The sequence below is a fragment of the Notechis scutatus genome, chromosome 4 (genome assembly GCF_049901735.1).
Source record: "Notechis scutatus isolate UNSWTSFEM ecotype Mainland chromosome 4, rNotScu1.2, whole genome shotgun sequence".
NCBI lineage: Eukaryota > Metazoa > Chordata > Lepidosauria > Squamata > Elapidae > Notechis > Notechis scutatus.
In genome coordinates, this window is record NC_142012.1 from 123,949,285 (window position 1) to 123,972,885 (window position 23,601).

At 38.3% G+C, this 23,601-nt stretch overlaps 2 protein-coding genes and 1 long non-coding RNA gene across 3 annotated transcripts; 2 read left to right on the forward strand and 1 right to left on the reverse strand.

The window, feature by feature from the left end:
• The first annotated feature begins 422 nt into the window (after positions 1–422).
• ANKRD2 (ankyrin repeat domain 2) lies at positions 423–12,388 on the forward strand. The gene is made up of 9 exons (XM_026667599.2): positions 423–966; positions 1,608–1,712; positions 3,977–4,117; positions 4,612–4,719; positions 6,450–6,548; positions 6,836–6,934; positions 9,217–9,315; positions 10,164–10,262; positions 10,480–12,388. The coding sequence occupies exons 1-9, from the start codon at positions 889–891 to the stop codon at positions 10,576–10,578; spliced, it is 927 nt and encodes a 308-aa protein (XP_026523384.1). The 5' UTR covers positions 423–888; the 3' UTR covers positions 10,579–12,388.
• Positions 10,479–12,817, reverse strand: LOC148130898 (uncharacterized). The gene is made up of 3 exons (XR_015749436.1): positions 12,692–12,817; positions 12,094–12,141; positions 10,479–10,536 (listed from the first exon to the last, which is right to left on the reverse strand). It is a non-coding gene; the product is annotated as an uncharacterized LOC148130898 (long non-coding RNA).
• HOGA1 (4-hydroxy-2-oxoglutarate aldolase 1) lies at positions 12,712–22,706 on the forward strand. The gene is made up of 7 exons (XM_026674836.2): positions 12,712–13,151; positions 15,702–15,830; positions 15,981–16,108; positions 17,399–17,533; positions 18,709–18,805; positions 19,324–19,457; positions 20,474–22,706. Exons 1-7 carry the CDS (start codon positions 12,863–12,865, stop codon positions 20,621–20,623), a joined length of 1,062 nt encoding a protein of 353 aa, XP_026530621.2. The 5' UTR covers positions 12,712–12,862; the 3' UTR covers positions 20,624–22,706.
• Positions 22,707–23,601: the final 895 nt, after the last annotated feature.

Genomic DNA, 23,601 nt, shown 5'->3' on the forward strand with positions numbered 1-23,601 from the left:
ATGTAAGCAAACTTCTGTTGTTGGAAAGAAAGTTGCCCAAATACATTCTGAATTATTATTAAGGAAAGGATTTACATTTTGTGCATGCAGGAACATCCCATTAGTTGAGCAACACTGCTATCATAATTTAAAGGGGAGAGGGACACAGAGACTATGTCCGCTATAAATAGTTCTCATCTCAATTCTTCCTAATGTCATCTCATCTGCCCCTGGTTCATCATAGTATTCCATGCTCACTATTCCAGGCTTTGTGACTAAGTTAGATGCCTGGCAGGTTGGCAAATCTTTCTGGCAAACCCCATGGGCTGATATGTAGCACTTTCCCATAGCAGGTAGCATTTTAAAATAAATAGGGAACTTCCTAATTTGGTATTCTTCAGATGTGTCAGATTATAAATCTACTGTTGTCAACTAGTATGCTCAGGCTATGTAACCCAACACATCTGGAGGGCACCAAGTTAGGATCATATCTATGATTCTATATTAGATTGTTCTACCAAGCATCATAATAATTCATAAATAGTTACAGAGAATTCTACCCAGACATGGAGCTATAAACTCCACCCACAATCTAACTAGGGAAGCCCAATCACCTATATGGGACTAAAGGAATTCTGCCAAAATCTCATATCCCTCTGTAGTTCAGGGAATTCTGTGTTCACTTCCTGATTGGCCAGAGATGTGTAACTATTAAAGGATCACTAGATACGTGATTTGTGAAAAGGAAGAGAGTTTGACAGACTGAGCTCATGACAAAGGCACCCAGGGGCAGGACATATCAGTGACTGCAAGAGGAGATGTCAGAGAGTACACAGTATAAAAGATTGGGAAGTTGAGTTAGGATCTGAGGAGTAGGGGAGAATATTCACATTTCCAGGACAAACAAAGATGGATATGGACGACAAGATAAAATGGGCAACGGAGCTGATTGAAGCGAAGCTGAAACTGGAAGATGAACAGCAACAAGTGAGTATCTAAAGCCAAAGAAGGCTGGTTACTTGGGATTCAGGCAGTGAAAGTAGATGTAAAAGATGGGGCCTAGAAGCTTACTGGAATACTAAACTATGGATGAAAGATGTTGGCATAAGTTAAGCAAAATATTCTTGCCAGCCATAGCTGTTTTATCAGAGAGTTTTGTCAATTGGTTCAGGAAGCAGATTTAAAGGGGAAGCCATGTTTTGACCTCAAGTTTTAATGTTATGATTAAAAAGCGGGAATGAAATATGTTGCTGCTTTATCAGATTACAGTATATCAAGGTCACCCCCAAAAAAACCAAAATAATCCCAAACTCTAGTTATTAAGAGAGACAACCACATTCTTGCATTGGATTTGGATATCTTAGTCGTAAAAATTACGTTTCAAGATAATTATCAGGTTATCCTGGGAGTAGCAAGAGATTATTATTTCTTTACTTTTTTATATTTTTCTTAATTCTTTTTAGCTTTGTATTTGTAAACATTAATAAACTTATTTAGAAGAAAAAGAATTTGGATGTATCTAATAAAACCCTCAAAAATAGAATGCACCATAAATTAGAAAGAAAGAAACAAAAAAGCAGAGAGCAGATGCCTCAGGCTTGGACACTTTCTCCATTTTTTTAACCCAGAAAAAACACTCCTCTGCAATGCCACCAGAAGTGGTCCAGTTGGATATTCCACATCTGGAAAAGAAAAAACATGGACTTATTAACAAGGACGTTGCAAATCTTAAGGTGAGTGGGACTCTTAGATCCTATTTTACCTATTCTACCAACAAAACCCACACCCAGAGCATATTTTATTGGGTAAAACATTCTCTGTGTATTAGTCACTAGCTTTTTACCACTCCAAGGGTGGTAACATAACTCAGTTGAACACAAATTGGTTGCAAATGAAAATATTTCGTTTATTTCTAAACTACACGGTACTATTTCACAATTGACGCACAAATGGATGTCTTTAGTAAAATAGCAGGATACTTCCATTTGGTTACCCATTTATTTAAGGAGCATCAATTCTATATTTGTGCTGAATCCATAAAGTATCCGGGTATGTATGTCCATTAAATATCAAGTTATAAAGGATATAACTTGATTTGTAACATGTAATATAAATACAATACAGGTTTCTTCAGATATTGATAGACGGGAGTGATTCATTAATCCTTATACTTTGGAGAAAAGTGAATGCTCTCAAAATATTATTCCCAAATTAATTTATATTCTGAGAGGAATTCCAGTTCATATTTCTGGAAAATACTTTCAGAAAATATTGTTTTCTTTAGAAACTTACTGTGAGGTTGTTAGATTCCAAGAATATTTTCATAGAAAATGCAATTACCAATTAATAAGAAAGGAATTGGTTTTCTGAATCTGGAGTTATATTATAATGCTTGCTTATTATCAGATACTAAGTACTGAAAGCCAATAGATGGTGTTAATTGTTCATTTGGACAACTTATATGCTAAATATACTAAAACTAGTAAACCTGGAAACAATTAAGTCAGCTAAAAATGAAATAGAATGTTTAATAAAAAATGATTTGATCCTTTTTCCCATGCTATATTGGGAAACTCAACTTTAAAAATTAGGAAAAGGATGATGATATGGAAAAATTGAATGGAAATAGTGATCATTGACTTTGGATTAACTTAACATACTCTGTGTTAAGAGACAAATATTCTGTACCAGTGTAACTCAATCGCAATATTTATAGTTACAACATTAGTTAACAAGGTTGGATCAGCAGCATTTTCAACTTCTGAAACCCCTAAATTACTAGTATAACTTGTTAAATCTTTTAGAATGGAAAATCTATTGTTAGTTTCTATAGACATTTTAATAAAAATATCCATTTGCTATGCAGATACTAAGAAAGTGGAGGAATAAAGAATTAAACATTGCTATATTTATGTATTTACTTTTATTTGTTATATTTAAGAACGACCCATCTCTCCCACTAAGAGACTCTGGGCAGTCTCATAAAATAAAATAATAATAAAATATTACAAGCATACAACCATTATATAATATTTAAAAGAGGCAATTGTTAAACTTAATTAAAAGGGAGGGGGAGGTTTTCAGGGCATTAATCAGCCTCATGTCTTCATGCTTTTTGGTGCGTCCCAAGCAAGGGGATAGAGTTGTGCTTTCATGCCTTTCCTGAAGGCCACGAGAATGGTGGCCCACCTCACTTTTGTGGTTTGGCGGCAGCAGGTGAGGATGGCTGAGGTCTCAGAAAGTGAGGACTCAGATGAGGGGCCTGCGTGTGATGAAGGGATGGGGCCAGGACCATCAGGGAGTGGAATGCTGCCTTCTGAGATTGTGGAGGCTGGCAGCAGTGAGGAAGAGGTCCCTGAGGAGCCTGTGCCCAGTGCGCATGCACACAGGGCTGCTCGTAGGAAAGAGCAGCTGCAGCAGCATGGGTGACTCGGGAGTAAGGCTGTAAGGTAATGGTCCCTCCCTTAAGAGATAAAAGCCAGCTGTGAAACCGGAAGCAAAGAAGTTTTAGTACTCAAGCCTAGTGGACATTCGGAGTATCTTGGTTGGTGTTTGGAGACTCTTTGTGTTTGAAATATTTCTCAGTAACTTTATCTAGTATTCTTGGCAGCCTTGCACAACCTTGGCAAGGTTCATTCTTATCAGAGACAATTAGTTTGAAACAGCCTTTTAACCGTGAAGGAACGGAATTCGTAAAGAATCATTAAAAGGTTTTGCTGTTACCTCTGTTTCGTGTTTGTTTCCTTGGAACAAGGATTGGGTCAGAACACACAGGTTGGGGGTAATGGCAAGAAGACTCTCTTTCTGGACCGTACCTTTTGGAATTCTTTGGTTGACAAGGTCCGCAACATACCTTCCCTGCCTTACCGGGAAGGAAAGGCTGATGTAACAGGCCAAAGACTGTTCCATGACATTACTTAGAAAATCAGACAACTAATAGTTCTTAGACAATTTTTGAAAACCATAAGAGTTTTTGTATATGCTTCTCTTCCTATAGGGACAAGAAAAGGTGCGGAAGAGTTCTGTCGACCTAAGAAAGGAGATCCTTGAAGTTGGTGGCACCGAATACCTCTTCAAACTACACAAAAAAGCAAAAAAGAAGGAAGAGGAGAAACCAGAGCCTGAACCAGAGGAAATTGTAGGAGAAGAGAAAAAGAAAACACTGGAGAAAAAGGGAGAAAGATCAATATTTATTCTGACCAGATCTTGAGAAGCAGAGCAAAATGGCAGAGAACAATCTTCTACAAACTGGCTGTTGAGAGAGAGAGAGAGAGAGAGAGAGAGAGAGAGAGAGAGAGAGAGAGAGAGGGAGGGAGAGCATTATCAAATTTATTTGCATGGGTTCAAGGCGATACATAGATATGAATTTTTATTGGCCAGAATTCCAGAGCCAACATTACTACTGTTGAGGATTTTAAAATAAAAGTCCATTAGTATCTTCCAAGAGCCAGTTTGGGGTAGTGGTTAAAGCATCAGGCTAGAAACTAGGAGACTGAGAGGTTTTTTTTAAAATCCAGTACACATTGTCTTGATGGGGTTCATATTTACTTTTTCCTGTAAAATATTTTTCATGCAACTTTTCATATAGAGGTTAAAATATTGTCATCCTTCTGTTTTAAAAAATGCTTACAGACGGGACCTGTGGCAGTGGAGGATTTTTTGAAAGCTGCTGTGCAGGGCAGGATACAAGTAGTGGAGAAGTTCCTGGTAGATGGAGGTTCCCCAAACACCTGCGATGAAGTAAGGCCACAAAAGTATCTTTTTCCTCATGACTATTTTTCACTTTCCATAAAGATATATATGTAGGGGTGGGCTTCAAAAATTTTAGCAAAGGGTTCTCTGCCTGGTTGCTGGGTGGGCGTGGCCATGATAGGCATGGCCTAGTCAGCTTCCAGCACTATGGCAGAGGGGGCGTTTTTGCCCTCCCTGGGATCCGGAGGCTTTCCTCGAGCCTCCAAGAGGGCGAAAATGGCCTCCCTGGGCTCCGGAGGCTCTCTGGAAGCCGGAAACGGGCCTATTTCCGGCCTTCCTGAACTTCTGGGAAGCCCGTTTTTAGCTCTCCCCAAGTATCTACGCACGTCCTGCACTTGTCTGCATTCAAAACGGGCCACGTGACTCCTGGGAGGGGCAGGGCAGGGTGGGTGGGGCCAGCCAGGAGTGGGATTTGGGAGTTCTCTGAACTGCACAGAATCTTACCTACCTAGGGGCTCTCCTAAACCCCTGCGAAACCCCAGCAGCCCACCCCTGAATATATTCAAATATTTGTTGATTGAGCAGGAAAACGTTTGGCATAGAGCAGGGCTGTCCAACCTTGGCAAAGCTGGCTGAGGAATTCTGGGAGTTGAAGTCCACAAGTCTTAAAGTTGCCAAGGTTGGACAGCCCTGGCATAGAGTGTTCTTTGCTGTTTCTGTTTTTTGGACACAATCTGTTTTAAATTGATACAAACTCCAAGGGAAGAAAAGGCTCTTGTTCACTAATAAAAGTAATGTTAACATTGGAATAAGTTGCCCCAAATTTGTTATTTTCTTTCTTTTGGGAAAAAAAAAAAAAGCCATATCCCAAGATAGCCAGAGAGGATCAGATTAATAGCTTGTAGATTGCTCCTGGATTTAACATCTCTGATTTCAAGTACAGTTAGTCCTCGACATACAACCACAATTGAACACAAAATTTCTGTTGCTAAGCAAGACAGTTGTTAAGTGAATGTTGCCCCATTTTGCAAACTTTGTTGCCACAGTTGTTAAGTGAATCACTGCAGTTAAGTTAGTAACGTAAGTGTTAAGTGAATCTAGCTTCTCCATTGACTTTTGCTTGTCAGAAAAATGCAAAAGGTGATCATATGACTCTGAAACACTGCAACTGTCGTAAGTATGAATCAGTTGCCAAGTGTCTAAATTTTGATTATCTGGCCTTGGGGATACTGCAATGGTCATAAGTGTGAAAAATGGTCATAAATCACTTTTTTCAGCTGTTATAACTTCAAATGGTCACTAAATGAACTGTTATAAGTTGAGGACTACCTGTATGCTTGCTCATGTCCACCAGAAGAGTACAAATATTTGTAAAATTGAAGTGGAAAATAGAAATAGAGCACTGACAATGTTACCTAGTTTGGGTAACGAAACGTCTGCAAGAAACCAAGCCAGCTCAAAGAGCAGCAAGGAGGACTCCTCATTTCAACCTTGAGCTACAAACATTCTCCTTTATTAATAGAAATGTCATTCCAATAGCACATCTGCTCTTTTCAATATATTCCTACAAAAATATGAGGGGGGGTGAAATTTGATTTAAAACAGCATACGGAGGAGTCACGCATATTGATTTGTTATGAGCAACTACGGGAAACCTGGTGCTGGCAAGGATTTTTAAAAAGGAAAGGGCCCGTGAATGTCAGAAAATCACCTTTGGACATAGCCTTTCCTCTTTTTAGCCTACCATTTACAGAAGACTAATTCTGTCCCTCATTTAGTTCCACAGGACAGCTTTGCACCGTGCCTCCCTGGAAGGGCACACAGAAATTGTAGAGAAGCTTTTGGACCAAGGTGCCACTATTGACTTCAGAGATCGCGTAAGATACTTCTCCGTGTCTGCTGAGATTGCCACCCTCCCTCTGCATGGGCTATATATGCATTATTGCCACCAAATTCCTCTAAAGCACAGTGGAAATGTACAGTATATGGAATATTCTGGGTACAATATTGTGCTCAGAACTATTTGGTGGTTTTTTTTGGGGGGGGGAAGGCTGAGAGTTATAATTATTTGGAATCAGAAAGGGGACCCCAAAGAATACTGGAGACAGCCTTGGAAGGAAACCGGAACAGTGGTCTCCTGACAAGTCATGGTTTTTGTTGACAGTTGGATTCCACAGCTATGCACTGGGCCTGCCGTGGTGGACACCTAGCTGTTGTGAAGCTCTTGCAGGAAAAAGGGGCTAATCTAAAGTTGAAGGACAAGGTGAGTTGAGAGCTGATTCAAGGAAACAGATCAGCGTCACACAGGAAATTTGAAAAAAAAAAAAACCTTTAAGGAAATAGGAAGATTCAGATGTTAAGGCAGAGTACACAACTTGTACTTTTCTCAAAGCCTTAGGTGATCCAGTAGATTGTCTCCAAAACCCAATAATATATTTCATGTGACAAAAGATACTTATTAAATACATGACTGCAATTAATGAAATTAAATTAGTTCTATCTAAATGTCCACTTTCCAAATACATTAATCCAATCCAAGTATATTAGTCACAAGTGAAGATACAAACCTTCATCCCCCTACTTTCAAGATTAAGGAATATAACTGGGCTTTCTAAAACTGAAAAATAAAGTTTTCTGAAGGTACTAATAGTGTTGTATTTGGGGTGCACTTACATCTAAACCTCTAGTATTATTTTCATTTATTTATTTAGTTAGTTTTTGATTTGTCAATCGCTTACAAGATAATAGGTATAAGTATATACATAGTTATTAATACATTAAAAGGGTATATGTAAGAAAAATAAAAGAAACAATAGGACAGGGACGGTAGGTACGTTGGTGCGCTTATGCACGCCCCCACAGACCTCTTAGGAAAGGGGTGAGGTCAATAGTAGACAGTCTAAGGTTAAAGTTTTGGGGGTTTGGGGAAGAAACTATTATTATTATTATTATTATTATTATTATTATTATTATTATTATTATTATTATTATTATTATTATTATTATTGTTGTTGTTGGTTATACATTCAGCCAGATGTTAAAGTTGGATTTGGCATTTCTATCTACCTATTGAGTCCTTCCCAAGGACCTGGGATAGACAGATATTGTTATCTGATGGCGTCAAAAAAAAACCGCTGGAGGATGTAAGGTGTTCTAAGTAAAGTTGCATTTTGACTGATGGGGATACTGTTAGCGCCAATGAAATTCAAGTGATGTCCAGATGGTTTGGGATTACACCCAAGGTGCCTATTACTATTGATACTATCTTTGCTTTTTTTTGCGACAGTTGTTCTACTTTTATTTGCAGGTCCTTGTATTTCATGATTTTCTCCAGAGCTTTCTCTTCTAATTCTGCTGTCTACAAGTTCTGCCACATTCACCCTACAGATTTTTTTTGTCTTCCTTATTGACAATTGTTAAGTCTGGGGTGTTGTGTGGCAGGTGCTTGTCTATTTGAATTCTAACGTCCCAGAGCACTTTATTTTTATTAGCTTTTTATACTGCCTTTTTTAAAATATAGAAATAACTCAAAGTGGTGAACATAGTTAATATCCTTCCTTCCTTGTCATTCCCCCACAGCAAACTTTTGAGGTGAGTTGGGCTAAGAGAGCAACTGACCCTAAGTCACCCAGCTGAATTTCATGTTTAAAAGAGGCCCAGAGCTCACAATTTCCTGGTTTCTAAGCCAGTGTTCTGACCAAGGTTTCCGAGACCCTAATTACGCGCACACTTATTTTAAAAACAAGTCTTGTTTTATTGCAACACTGGGGATTATTTTCATTCCCAGCCGGTAATGAATCTCAAATAGTCCCTTTCTTTCCTGTGAAGTGCTGCCAATAACAGAAGTGTCAAATAAAGTAGAACAAAAACCAACCGAAATACAAAGAGCTTCAAGAATGAGTCTGAACCGAACGAACGACTTTGCTTCCTGCAAAGGTTTTGTCATTTTGGCCTGTCCTTTATACCTTATGGGAGGGGCAATCACCTCCCAGCCTTACTCCCAAGTCGCCCCTTTTGTTTCAGCTGCTCTCGCCTTCTAGCAGCTCTGAGCACATGTGCAACTGGAAACAGGCTCCCCTTGTTCCTCGGCCTTGCTACTGCCAGGCTCCGGAGGTTCCGGAGTCAGCAACCCACTCCAAGATGGTCCTGGCCCCATCTCTCCATCGGACACAAGACCCCCATCCAAGTCCTCTCCAGACTCCCAGACAGATCCCCTTTCTTCCCCACTGTGCGATTCTGCTGCCATCTGCGCAGGCTGCCAGCAAACCACAACAGCCAGCATCTTCAATATAAGGCCTGCCGTCTCCCACCCTCATTGCAGTAGGTTGGGTTGAGAGAATGAATGGCCCACCTGATTTCCATGGTTGAAAAAAATAAAACCTGAGTCGCCTTGTTTTTAGTCTCAACATTTCATTATGAGACCAAATGAACTCACTTAAATTAACTACCTTCGTTTCTTTCAAGAAAAAAAATAGCTAACAAGGAATATACTTATCCTTTTCTGCTTTTGTTTTTTATATTTATTCATTGTCTGTTTGAACTCAGCTTCTCAGTACTCCTTTACATGTGGCCACTCGCACTGGTGTAGCAGAGGTTGTGGAACATCTGATAAACAGTGGTGTGGATGTCAATTCCCGTGACCGTGTAAGAAATACCTTTTTCTGACTGCTTATCTACCTAACATGTAACTTGCATCTTAATCCACTAAGGTAAATGACCACAATTATATATACGCAGAGGATTTTGTAAGAATCATACTATCCAGATTTCCTTGTAGTACGGGTGAAATATAAATGTAATATGAAGTTCATGCAAATATTAGCACTCAAACTCACAAAGGAAACAAAATGAACAGAAAACCAAGCTTGAGAAAGATGTGCTATGGTTTTAGGATTTAAACATCTTCCTTTTGAAGTTTAATTTCAAATCTTAATATGCTTCTTTTTCTTTTTCAAGGTAGTCAAGCAATTCTCTATTGTAACTGTTCCATATCATCTTAGATATTTTCAGCCTACAAAGCACAAAACGAAACACTGTTTCTACTTTCTGATTCCTAGTGCTAATATTTTCCACATAATGGCAAACCTGCAATCTTATCTATGACAGACAGAAATTATTTGGCTGACATGATTTTCAACTCTATAGTATTTGCCCATTTCTTGTTATAGCTGACTCAGAAAGCCATATTCAGTGGATCCAGACTAATTTTTAATGCATGTTATTTTTATCTAGCTGTTTATTTGCTGCTATTTCTCTTGTTTTGGTACTATACTCAAACTTATTTTTGATTGCCAATCTTACATATAGATCTAATTCTCACATAATACTGTCATTGTGAAGTTTGTTTGTTTTGACAACGTAATTTATGAATTTTCCTATAGTTGACTAGCATTATCTATGAACAAGTCATTAGAGTTATTCAACAAACTGGTTATAATATTAGCATTATATGTGAATTTAGGCAGTGTGCTATTGTCATCTCTCTACTGCAGGAGGGAGACAGTGCCCTGCATGATGCTGTACGCCTCAATCGCTACAAGATAATGAAGATGTTGATTTTGCATGGGGCAGATATGTTGGCCAAAAATCTGGTAAGTTTTTATCCACTGTGGCCTATACAGTGGATAACATTTGTAAATAAATCAATAGCAACAAAAATAACAGCAAAAGAAATGTGGTTTCTTTTTCAGATGCTGTCCACTAGCATTTAATAGATCAGCAAACGCATATCCATGTTTTGAAGTAATGGAATGTTTCATGTCAGTTTGGAGTTTGTAAAACCTCCTTCTCTCTGTTTCTCCTACACAGGCTGGCAAAACTCCTGCAGATCTGGTGCAGTTATGGCAGGCAGATACACGGGAAGTGCTGGAAAAGAAAGAGCCAAACACAACAGAAATGCCAACATGAGACGTAGTTGGATGAACAAAGCAGACACCTGCAATTTGAAGCAAGAATAGTTTGAAATTTAAGGTCACAAAACCCCAATAAAAATGCAATCAAAGCAAAACAAAACCAAAAAAAGTGGGGGGAAATGCAATTTCTAATGGTTTTTTTTTAAATCAATCACAATGCTATTATATCTTTGGCAGTTGGATGACGAGACTAAATTCAATAACTGAGAACCTTCCATTTTTCTCAAGCAGGCATTGTGAAATTTCTGCTTGTCACACAGTTGTTAAAGGTCTGATAAACAACCGCAATTCTGATATCCACTGAGTCAAATTGCAGTAAGCTATTGATAATTCCCACAAGTTTCAAACAGCTGTATGATAACTAATCAGATATGACACAGTTTCAAATGTGATTGCTCTGGGACTTCTTGCAGGTGCAGATAACTAAGGACATGTGCATCTTCTATAACTGGCCAAGTAGTGAATGTAGGAGAGACTCACAGCTTGAGAAGCAACAGCCTTTCTGAGTACAGAGCAATCTGCTTTCAATCTTCCAGAAAAAATATAAAACCAGCAATTCAATGGCTACAGGAAAAGCATAAAGGACATTTTTAAAAAATCATGTAAAAACACAATATTCCATCCTATAGTCAATTTTTATACACAGAACACTAAAGTTGAAAAGACACAAACATAGGCTAGAAGGTGAACAAAACCACAACATAACGTTTAAAACAGAGTACAAAAGAAAAATGTAACGTGGATCTAGCCATCTGTTAAAATTATCTACCAATCATAGCAATGCACACCCTAAATATTAATTTGTTTAATTCATGTGCAGAGAGTGTCTATGCATATATTTTATAGTACTGCAAAGTCTGACAAGCTGGAGAACCTATCATATTCTTTTTAGAGTGTGAACCCAAGCATCAATTGGATGGCTGCCATGTGCTTTTCTGCTGGCCTTACTTTCCAAGTTGCATATTCACTTAAGAACAATTCATTTGAAGACATAGGATAACCTTTGTTTCTTTGGCAGAAATGTCCTTTCCAAAGTTGCAGGACAGCCAATGCCAAATTGGCTTAACAAATGGAGGTCAGATCTGTTGTTCAGCATGCAAAATAACACTGTTAATATTTTGTGCCCATTAAAAGTGCTAACATCCTTCAGCAGATAAGGATGTGAACAAGACACATTAAACTGAATAGAGAATGAAAACACTGCCATGTTGCCACTCTCCCTTTCTCGTCACCACCACCACTCTGATGCAGTTTTTCTGTGGATAATTGCATTGCCTAAACTTTGATGGTGTCATGATAAGGAGGGAAAGTACTGGTGCAACTAAGGGAGACTTAAGCATGTCACTCTGAAGGGCTAAGGGCGTGCTGAAGACACTGTCATAAAATGCTCCCCAAATATGTTGTCAGGACATATTTGTGTCATGGTTAAGAGAAAAGTGGGGGGAAACCTGTAATCCCTAAGAGCAACAACAAAATTTTATAAAATCTGTTAGGATTTGTCACTGCTTACCTGGAGTAGAGTAGGTCGCTGGTGAGGAATTTGAATGGCTTAATTGATCTGAAACAGCCAACAGATGCCAGTGCTGTTTATTAATGAATTTATATATAGTATTACACTGAACAGCTATTCCATAAACAAGCTCAAAGCAGATGTTTTTACTTTGTAGTGAGAAAGACCATTTATATCAAAGCAAATAAGCCCATTCTCTCATCAACCTCTTTGCTTCACTGTGGATTAATGAATAAGCCACATTTGTCTAAGCCAATCTAGCTAAGCAAAATCAAATAAACCATATTATGACTTAGATAGCGCAATTGCCATTCTGCTCTGTCTTTTTGCCTGCCAAGGTCTTTCATGCTGGTGTGGCCCGTCATGAAAGGCTCTTTCTTGTTTTGTTTTTCACCCTAACCTCTGGCTTTCCCCCCTCCTTCCTCTTCCCCACAACCACCTTGTTCGTGGATTTTAGCAAAGTCAACTCTTAAAAGACTTCCTTTTGTATAGTGTTTAGAATAGCACCGAGTGAAGCGGTTTATAAACTCATAAATAGATAAGGAAAGCTTAGACTCGGAGGGAGTTTGGCCTACTTCCGTCTGGGAACAGGTCCAACCTGAAAGTTGCAAAAGAAACGAAGGGAAGGAAGAGGTGAAGCGGCGCCTGCTTTCTGCTTTCAGGTCTCCTAAAGGGAGTTCAGCCAGCCGTATCTGAGCTGGTGTGGTCTGACTTCCCGCCCCGCGGGCGGTCTCGAGGGACTTTTCCTCCGCCTTCCTGAAGGGATCCGATGACCCGGAGCGGCACAGCATTCGCATCAAGCAACAGCAGGATGGCCAGGGCGACCCTAGCCCCGCGCTTTCTGTGCCAATTTTGGCCGCGGACCCCTTGCGCGAGCCCCACGCGTGTGGCTGCGGGCGGTGTTCTCCGAAGGTTCTTGGCTGCAGCGGCACCTGCTCGCCGCCTAGACCTGCGGGGTATCTATCCGCCCCTCGTCACCCCTTTCACGTCTCAAGGCCGTGTAGATTACGCCCGGTTGCAGGAGAATCTGCGCCTCTACGCCGAAATTCCTTTCCGAGGTAGGGTATTCACTCTTGAGGGGAGAAGGACACACGGGTAAATGTGTCCTTTGAACCCTGCGGAAAGAGGTGGGGGGAATCGTACAGTTTCCAGTATGCTTCCTTTTGCCCGTCTAAAAGCAACCAACCACATCTATCTATCTATCTATCTATCTATCTATCTATCTATCAACAGGTTGTGTGACTGGAGACATTGTGGTTCTGAGCCCAACTAGTTATGGTTTATTCAGTAAATTCTACTTAAGTAAAGCATGATATATTAACTTGTTCCTAAATGGTGAACTCAGGCCATCTGGACAGATTTCTGTTAAAAGCACATTTCTGGCATAGAAAATATTCAGTTTTGGGGGAGAAACCAACATGCTTCACTGTGGAGAAAGTGCCACCATAAATGATAGCAGGAAGGCATACACCTGTTATGGCTGAATATTATCCAGATTTTTTTGTTGCTAAGTTGTGTCCAACTCTTTGCAATGCACCATAGCTCACTGGGGTTCTACTGTTTTCCACTGCCTCGTGGAGTTTGTCCAAATTCATGTTCATTTCATCAATGACATTATCAAACCATCTCATCCTCATCCTTCTCCTTTTGCCCCACCTTTTCCAGTGTTGTTAGTTTAAGAAAGATTAGGAAAAAAGAAACCATTTTATTTTATTAAAATTTGGGGGTGCTTCTCCTTCCTGTACTTTTGAAAGCACTAATAAGTCCTTTCAAAAGTATAGGAAGGCGAAGCACAGCCAAATTATTTTGTCTTCAAGGATACGCATAGTTGCCCACCCAGACTTTGGACCTAGCCTACTGTAAATGGAAAATGGAGGAACATGTACTGGATAGCACATTTTTCCTATTCCTGAGTAATGATCTACTAACATTAACTAGCAGATAACTATATTATATCAGTAACAACTTGTGTACTTCTTGAATTCCCAAGAAATGTATTCTTTCCTAAAGCTTTTAGTTCATCTGCGCTCAGGATAAAGCTATTGTCTTTTCATGGAAATGATCATATGCCTAACTATAATATAAATGTCAAGTAGAAATTCAATGTATTATTGCATCTTATTTATCTGTGTATTGCGTTTTTTAACTTTCCTTTGAGAGGATATAAATGGAAATCTTTACTTTTATCCCTACAATGAGTTGTGAGGTAACTTGGACTGAAATGTCATTGGAAAGTCCCCCACTGAGCTATGTTCCAGTTGGGAGTTTAACCTGAATCTCCTCTATTCAAGTTCACCACCAGACTACACTATCATAGTGTCGGTAAATTAACTTACTCAATTTCTGCATGTGATGTAACTATCATTTGTTAATAAAAGTTAAGCCAGGCTTTTGTAATGCTATACTGCCTTTGGAATCTACTGGAAAACATAAGCTGAGTCAAAACATGGCAGCTGGGCGGATGATACAGGAGATTTGTTCCCCTAGCTCAGAGGTGTCAAACTGGTGGCCGGAGAGCTGGATGTGTCACGTGTAAGCCACGCCCACCCAGCTTGGCAAAGGGGAAAAATGTCACAAGACGTCCTGTGATGGCAACATCACGCCATGAGTTTGACACCCGTGCCCTAGATCTTATTATTAGGTGACAATTGCCATCAATCTGGCACATAACCCATATGGCTGGAATTAATAACAGTTGGAGTTCAACAGTATCTAGAGCAGGGGTCTCCAACCTTGGCGACTTTAAGCTTGGAGGACTTCTACTCCCAGAATTCCCCAGCCAACTCCCATTTTGGGAGTTGAAGTCCGCCAAGCTTAAAGTCACCAAGGTTGGAGAGCCCTGATCTAGAGGGACACTACTTCTTCACCTCTTACCTCAATGCTCATCTGGAACATGTATCTTTCTTGTTTTAAAGTATGCTACTATATATTCCAAACACAAATGAAAATGTGAGTTGTGACTTTTATACTGTAAGCAGCCAAGGTTGCAAGATTAAGACATATTCCCCAGACCTGGACTAATTTGGCTTGTTTACTGCTGTGTATAGACTACTAGTTTCTTAATGCCTGCTGCTTTTTCTATTGTTTGTTCATCTTATAGTTCCATAATGTTAATTATTTGATTCATTGATGCTTTGCTTTGGAGAATTTTAGTTTAAAAACATAGGTAACCCTCGATTTACAACCACAATTGAGCTCAACATTTCTGTTGTTAAGCAAGATGGTTAAATGAGTTTTGCCCTACTTTTTGACCTTTCTTGCCACAGTTGTTAAGCAAATGATTGCAGTTGTTAAGTGAATCTAGCTTCTCCATTGATTTTTCTTGTCGGAAGGTCGCAAAAGGTGATCATATGACCCCAGGACAAATACATGCCAGTGGCCAAGCATCTGAATTTTGATCACAAAACTGTGGAGATGCTGCAACAGTTGTAAAGGTGAAAAATGGCTATAAATCCACTTTTTTCAGTGACATTGTAATTTCGAATGGTCACTAAATGAATGGTTGTAGGTCGAGGACTACCTGTATGCATACTTAAAATAAAACAGTGGGATTTTCTGCTTGATGGAAACATAAATAGCTCCTCAGTGTTATCTTCTTATTTCTTTAGGTTTTGTAGTACATGGTTCCAATGGGGAAGCTCCCTACTTGACACAGGAGGAATGCCTGGAAGTCGTGATGCGGGTGCACCAAGCTGTGCCTAAAGAAAAGCTTCTGCTGGTTGGGTCAGGATGTGAATGTGAGCAATAAAAGAAGTAGACTAGAGGAGTTGGCCTCTAGCTGACCAAACCTTATATAAAGATTCTATGTCTGGTATCTAATTTGACCCTCAAGAAGCTCCTAATATACCAAGAGCTGTCCTTTAAGTCACTTATATTTCTTCTCTTAGCAACTTACTGCACCATTGAGAAGACAAAACAAATGGCTGACAAGGGTGCTGATGCTGCTCTTGTGGTGACTCCTTGTTACTTCCGTGGAAGCATGTCCAGTGCTGCCTTGATCCATCATTACACCCAGGTAAAGAAGTGGGTCAGGATATTCTCTGATTTATATTTATTAGAGATGACTGAAGTGGTGTCAAAGGTATCACATTACACCTTGAGCCAAAAAAGTAAAGCTGACATTATGGCTTAGTATTATGTATAAACCAAATCAGATGATAGATACTAAATAAAGTTTTGAAGGTGTGGTAAGATGATGCTGGGAACAGTGATGGAAAGGTTATGTATTCCTTATCTATTACATATTATTTGAACTTGAAGGTGTTGTTAGAATTCAAACACAATAGAAATTCAGCTTTTTTAAAAAAAAAATCTTGATTCAAGTGAAATTTCTTAAATTTAGTGATTGTTTACAGATAGAAGTACTTTGTCTTAAATTCTTTTACTTGAATACTGAGCGTTGAACAGAAAATAAAAAACGAGAATTTGTATCCTCCATTCTTTTTCATTATAGGGTTGAGATTAACTTCTCATTATTCATTCTCAAGATTCTGAGAATTTCATAAGCAGTTGAAAAAGGCTTTCTATATCTGTGTCCTCCACATTTGTTGGAATTACTGCATATAAGATTTAGCCATGTTGGCTGGGAATACTGGGAATTGTAATACCAACATATTTGAAAGATGCCAGCTTAGGACAGGCTGAGTTAAATCAATTAATGGATCACAAGCCATTATTGAAATCATGGTATTTGCCATAGAAGGACAACTATTCTGAAATTTGCTATGGTGAAAGAATGGATGTATCCCAATTCACCAAAATATTATATTTCAATGATCCACATTCTGCTGAGCAGGAAATGCATGTAATAATTCAGTTGTCCAGTTTCTAAATACTAAAGTGCAATAATAAGCCAAGCAAAATTCAAGAGAGATACAATTGCAATATCCATGTAGCAGAGGTACATAATTTGGGACCCCAAGAATGTATGTTTTTCTGAAAGCCTCAGACATCCTCCAGAAGTTGGCACTTCTTGTTGTACCTTATGATTCTTGACTCTTGATGAATGTATCTTTTCTTTTATGTATACTGAGAGCATTTGTACCAAGACAAATTTCTTGTGTGTCCAATCACACTTGGCCAATAAAGAATTCTCTTCTCTTCTCTTCTCTTCTCTTCTCTTCTCTTCTCTTCTCTTCTCTTCTCTTCTCTTCTACAAAGTATAGTGTTTATTTTGACAGCTGAGAAAAATACTATTAATTAGTTAATTTAATTATGTCTAATCAGTTAAATTCAGTGCAGTTTGTTGTTCACTAGTAGATTGTTAACCTGTGTGCTCACATCCTTTACTACTTTATGTTCCCAGGTGGCTGATGCATCTCCAATCCCTGTGATACTGTACAGTGTTCCAGCCAACACAGGCTTGGAACTGCCCAATGAGGCAGTGGTCAACCTCGCGCAACATCCTAACATAGTGGGGATCAAGGACAGTGATGGTAATGTGAGTGAAATATGACAACCAGATGCTGCACTAATGTGATCCCTTCAGGGATTCTTATTCCTTCTTGGCAATATAAGAATCTACATGTTGGTCATATTTTGGTGTTAAAGAATGAAAGCTGTTGTACACATTTTCTCTTAAGAGACCTGGAGATCTGCAAATTGTTCTTTCCCCCTATGAAGAATTAATGTTTCAGTATTGAAAAAAAAATGCTTTTTAAACATTTTTAGCACAGCCAGGTGGCAGTTTCCCATACAATTATCACTTGAACATTAAACTAACAGTAGAACAACAAAGTAGGTACTTTGTTAAAGTTCACATTACTGTTTTATAGAGAGCGCCATACCATAGAATGTGACGATTCAAGTTCAAATCTCTGTTTCATCAAAAAGCTCACTGGATGATAACAGTCAAAGTTTACTTTTACTTATGAGTAAGAATAAACACAGCAATCCCCAGGCTGAGTAGATTGAAGAATAAGGTGTAATATAAATTTGAAAGATAAAAAATATAACATTTATGTGGTAATTATACAGTAGTTATTTCTGAAGAACCAATATAGGATGAAATCCCAACTATATTTGTTCTACTGTAGCTGGTCTGCCTTATGAGAACAACTATTGCTCTTCAAGCACAGCTGTATAGGAGCATTTCAAACAGCTTCAAATTTTCATTTTCCAAACATGAGGCTGCGGAAATTTTGCTAACACACTTCTGAAATCTAAAATTGTATTATTTTTTTTCCAACAGACTTGTCTAGATGCATGAAGCTGGAGACCGTGTAATCCTTAGCTGCCTTTTAAATTACAAGACCTTTGTAGAACAAAGTGAAAAAAGAGAAAACTTCAAAAAGCTAACAAACTTTAGACTGGCCTCTCCAGATGTTTTGATTCTAATTCCCATTACCATTTTGGATATGCAGGCTGGAACTGCTGGGATTTTTAGGACCAAACATCTGGAGAAATCTACATTGGAAAAGATTGATTTAGCAAAATCAAGTGGCATGGACAATATTAAAATGTTCATTAAAGAGCCTTGTATTTATTACTTCCTTGGCATGTGTGATTATGAGTGCAGTATCACCATGAGCCCCCTGTGTTTTTGCTAATGGCACCTTTTAGCATTTTGGTGATTAGTGCTATCTCCTGCTATCAAACCAATCTATCTTTTACCAGATTACACGCCTGGGGCTGCTTGTCCACAAGACACAGAATGAAGACTTCCAGGTACTGGCAGGATCAGCTGGTTTTTTGCTAGCCAGCTATATTGTAGGTAGGTTGTAGGATAAATGTTTCAGCATATGGGGAAGCAATATCCCACTTTCGGAATAGGAAAGCAGCTATTGTGGTGGTGCCAAACTCACGGTCCGCAGGCTGGATGCGTTGCCTGGTTTAACAAAGGGGAATAAAATTCCAATATGTCACGTGATGCCGCCCTGATGATGAGAGTTTGACACCCCTGAGCTATTGTAATATTTTTAAAAATACAATAGTTGTATTATAATGTACATGATTGCTAAGAAGAAATTATTAAGTTAGTATGCTCTGGAACAAGGGTGTGAAACTCGCAGCCCGCGGGCCAGATGCATCACATGCTGGCCACGCTCACCCCCGTTTTAGCAAAGGGGGAAAAAGTCACGATACCTCACGTGACGACAACATAACGCTGCGAGTTTGAAAGCCCTGCTCTGGAATAATGCAAGAAAAGCTGTTGGGGTGGATGAAGTATATATGGGAAGATGAATTGTTTATAAACTAGACATTTTCTGTTGACTCTGAGCTCTACTTTAGGTGCTACAGGAGGAGTCTGTGCCCTTGCCAATGTATTAGGCAGTGCTGTCTGTCAGCTTGATGATCTTTCCCATGGTGGAAACTGGGATGAAGCTCGCGAACTGCAGCATCGATTGATTGAGCCAAACATTGCAGTAAGAGCCCTTAAATGTGGGGGAACTTAAACATTCTAAAGTGAAACTATCCTTGTTGGCAAGTTTTGGGAAAGAAGGTTAGAATAATTTTAAAAACCCACTATTTTTGTGGGATTCCCGCAGCCAGGAATCCGCCTGAAGTCCAATCCTGTGCACTTGTCATAATAATCTTCTTTGAACTGGAGGCTGTGTGTCCCATAATGTCAAATACAATGATAAAGTAATTCTACTAAATCATTGTCTACTGCTCTCCTGCTTTCATTCCAATAGTTTGAACTTTCCACATTTAAAATTTCTATTTTGCTTTTTTTTTTAAAAAAAACAAAAAACCACGCACTTAGAGAAAAAAATCACAGTGTTTGAAAAGCCTGTGTTTCATTCACATGGTGTGTTTCCAAAATGTGTTCCTCGCCCCCAAATTTTTTACAATTATGAATTTTGAAATACTTTCAGATTAATTTTAGGCACAATTAATATTTAAAAAAATAGTCAGGTCTTTTAATTAATTAAAAATCCTGGTTCTTTTAATATTAATTAACCTTTACTAATTTTCCTAGTCTTTCTGCTTTTCATAGTTCAGTGCTAAAATGTGCTTGTTAAAAGATATTGGACAGAAACATTGGGGATAAACCGTGCCTCTGTCAGTTAAAGTAGAGGAAAATGTAAAATTAAACCATTGGCCTAAATTAGTAGTAGATTTATACTAACTCCAGATCTTATGTTATCTAAGTAAAAAAATAACAATTTCCCCCCAAAATAATAATCTACATTGTTTCAAGGAGTCTACATTGACTCAAAATGCTGAAGTATTGCAGACATGAATTCCTTACTTAGGTTTAGGAAAAATTGCAGAGAAATAATTGTCATTACCAATTCTTACATAGTACAAGCCTTCAATCTGTGCCACTTTCTGTTATTAGAGTGGTGCTTGCATGAAAAGAAATTTGTAAACAGTTATTCTACAAGATTAGTCTGATAGTATCTTTTAGAATTTTATATTATTTGTGTTCCAACAGGTCACCCGGAAATTTGGGGTCCCAGGTCTCAAGCAGGCGATGGAGTGGTTTGGCTATCAAGGAGGCTTTTGCCGTGCCCCTTTGCTACCATTAACTGAGATACAATTAATGGAATTACGCCATGATTTCACCTCCAATGGCTGGCTCTGAAGGACAAAGGAGTTCTAGCAATGCCTGGAATCTAGCTGCAGCCAATTACTGTCTAATCGGGAAAGGCTCATGTGTCTTGCAATTTACTTAAATGCATGCAGCTCATTCAACTCATAGTGTACTTATTGGAGCATCACTATAGCAACAAAACAATGAAGTAAAATCTTCAGAATGGAGCTTTAGATGTGAAAATGCTGTATCTGCGAACATTCCTTTGCCACTTAAAATTTCTCAATTCTATATAGCACACCTATGTCTTATATATCTTCTATTCTTTTCAGCATTTTCCTATACCCTGACTAGTTCTGGAATCATAGAATGGTGAAAGGCTAATTCTCTGGGTTCAGAAATTAGATGTGTGTAATCTTAATGTCCTATGTCAAAGATAACATTTCATTCATTTTTATGATTTACTAGGTCAAAATACCATTTGCACTACTACCTCATGCACAGTAAATGAGTTTGTTTAATAGTTGTATGATCCACTGAAAAATTGAAAACTTTTGAAATGGTATAAGAATGTGCAATTAGTGAATGATTATGTGCCATCAAGTCATTTTTGACTTTTAGTGACTACATAGATTTTCTCCATTACAACCTATCCCTAACCTGTTACCTACACTATGTATTTATGGAATTCACTGAAGCTAGATCAGTACAATTTAAGTGTTGTTTTTTTAATTATTTCATAAAACACCGCTGCATAGGTCTGAGTGTTGCTCATAGCCCTCAAGGGCAGAAATGTTATAGTATGGCATAAAAATACATTCTTCCAAATAATTATGGTTCTGTTATTGTCCTTTTTCCGCTGTCTAATAATGGTGCATTATATTTGGAAAAAGGAATGGAGAACCGTTCAATAGTTTTGCTGCTGACTATATATTTAGCTAAAGCATAAACACACTAAGGCTAATTGATGGTACAACTTCTTGCAGTACATCCAGATCCAAAATGACTAGAAGTGGATAATTGTACCTATGCAGTCACAGCCCCAACCCTGTTTTCTTTAAAAACTATATGGCTGAAGGTCAGTGAGACTGGAGCATCAGACTTAATCAAGCTGTTTCATAAAACATTTTATACAATTCCAGCAGCATGAGTAGAAACAAAATTATTATGGAAAATCTCTTCAAGTGGAAAAAGTTGGGGGGAAATTGAAGTTGTAAATAAGAAAATGCATTGCATCCTTACAAGTACTTAAGTTTAGTTGAACCAGTTAGTGGAAGCTAACTAATTGTGTCAAATTTTTCTTTAAAAACATAGATATGAAAAATGTAAAGGACTAAACATTTTGCCAGCATAGTAGGCAGTTGCAAATGTAAAGACCAGCATCAGGTGAAGATTGCTCAAGGGGGCAGTTTTGACAGTTGTAGGTCAAAGGAGCAAAGGGAAAAAATGGAAAGGATAACATCAGAAAATATTGGAGTACCTTATAATTATCTAAAACTCATTGGCTGGATTCAACACTTTCTATGCTATGATTTAATCTTAATTGTTGGATAAATTACAGCAGCTGAATTCATACATTTGCTCAGCCACAAGTAAACAAAATGGCATCTTGGCTAAGTGTTATTTGAATCTACCATTTCAAGCAAATTCATATACGAGTCAAAAAGAGGGCTGTGAAAATATTTACAGATCCCTCACATGCAGGACATAAACTGTTTCAACTCCTTCCCTCAAACCAACCTATAGAGCACTTCACACCAGAACTAGACACAAGAACAGTTTTTTCCCAAATGCCATCACTCTGCTAAACAAATAATTCCCTCAACACTGTCCAACTATTTACAAAGTCTGCACTACTATAATTATTAATCTTCTCATCACTCCTTATCAACCATCCCCTCCCACTTGTGACTGTATGACTGTAACTTTGTTGCTGGTATCCTTAGGATCTATATTGACTGTTTCCTAGTATGATTTGATTGCTTCTTATACCCTATGACTATTATTAAGTGTTGTACCTTGTGATTTTTGACTCTTGATGAATGTATCTTTTCTTTTATGTATACTGAGATCATTTGCACCAAGACAAATTCCTCGTGTGTCCAATCACATGGCCAATAAAGAATTTTAATTCTAATATTCAAAGATGGCCATTAAAGGTGTTGGAAGAACATCTTTTAAGATGACTAGACAACCCATAACCCATTGGGTTAACGTTTCAGATATATTACCTTACTAAACTCAACTGAATGACCACAGAGGAAAAAAGCAGTGGAAGCAGGAGCAACTTCCATTTTCCTGTGGGCTTCCTTATTGGCTTTTTTTGTAGGAAGCTGGCAGGGAGTATGATCATGACTGCAGCAGTTGCCACAACTTCCCCAAATTTCAATCCCATGGGAGTCATGGGTCCCAGATTTTGTACACATTCTATAAATTAGCCCATCTGAGGTATCTTGATTCAAAAAATGTGGCCCTGTAATGCACCATTTCATCCAATTGAAGGTTACACTCAATCAGAAAGAAGAGTTTTAGTAGTATAAAATAAATGGCTATCATTACCTACATATGCAAAATATTGTCTTTAAAAAACCAGCAGCTTGTATTCCAACATTGGTTATATATAATGATTTGTCCTGTTTTTATATTCAGTCTAACCAGATATTCTCATTGCAATGGTGTGGAAACTTTTCAGATTAGTTCCTATTGAATCTCTCAAGGACTTAATGAGTAAGTGATGGAACTAGTGAGTGGAGCCTGTACAGTAGTGCTCAAAAGTTTGTGAACCCTTTTACATTTTCTATATGATCTAAAATGTGACTACTGTAGTTTGCCACCCAAGTCCTAAAACGAGATAAAGAGAACCCAATTAAACAAATGAATAAAATATATTTTACTGTATGTAATAAAATACATCAATTTAAAGAAAATTATCGAAATGTACATACAGGTAGTCCTCAACTTACAACAGTACATTTAGTGACTGTTCAAAGTTACAACAGCACTGAAAAATGTGACTTACGACCATTTTT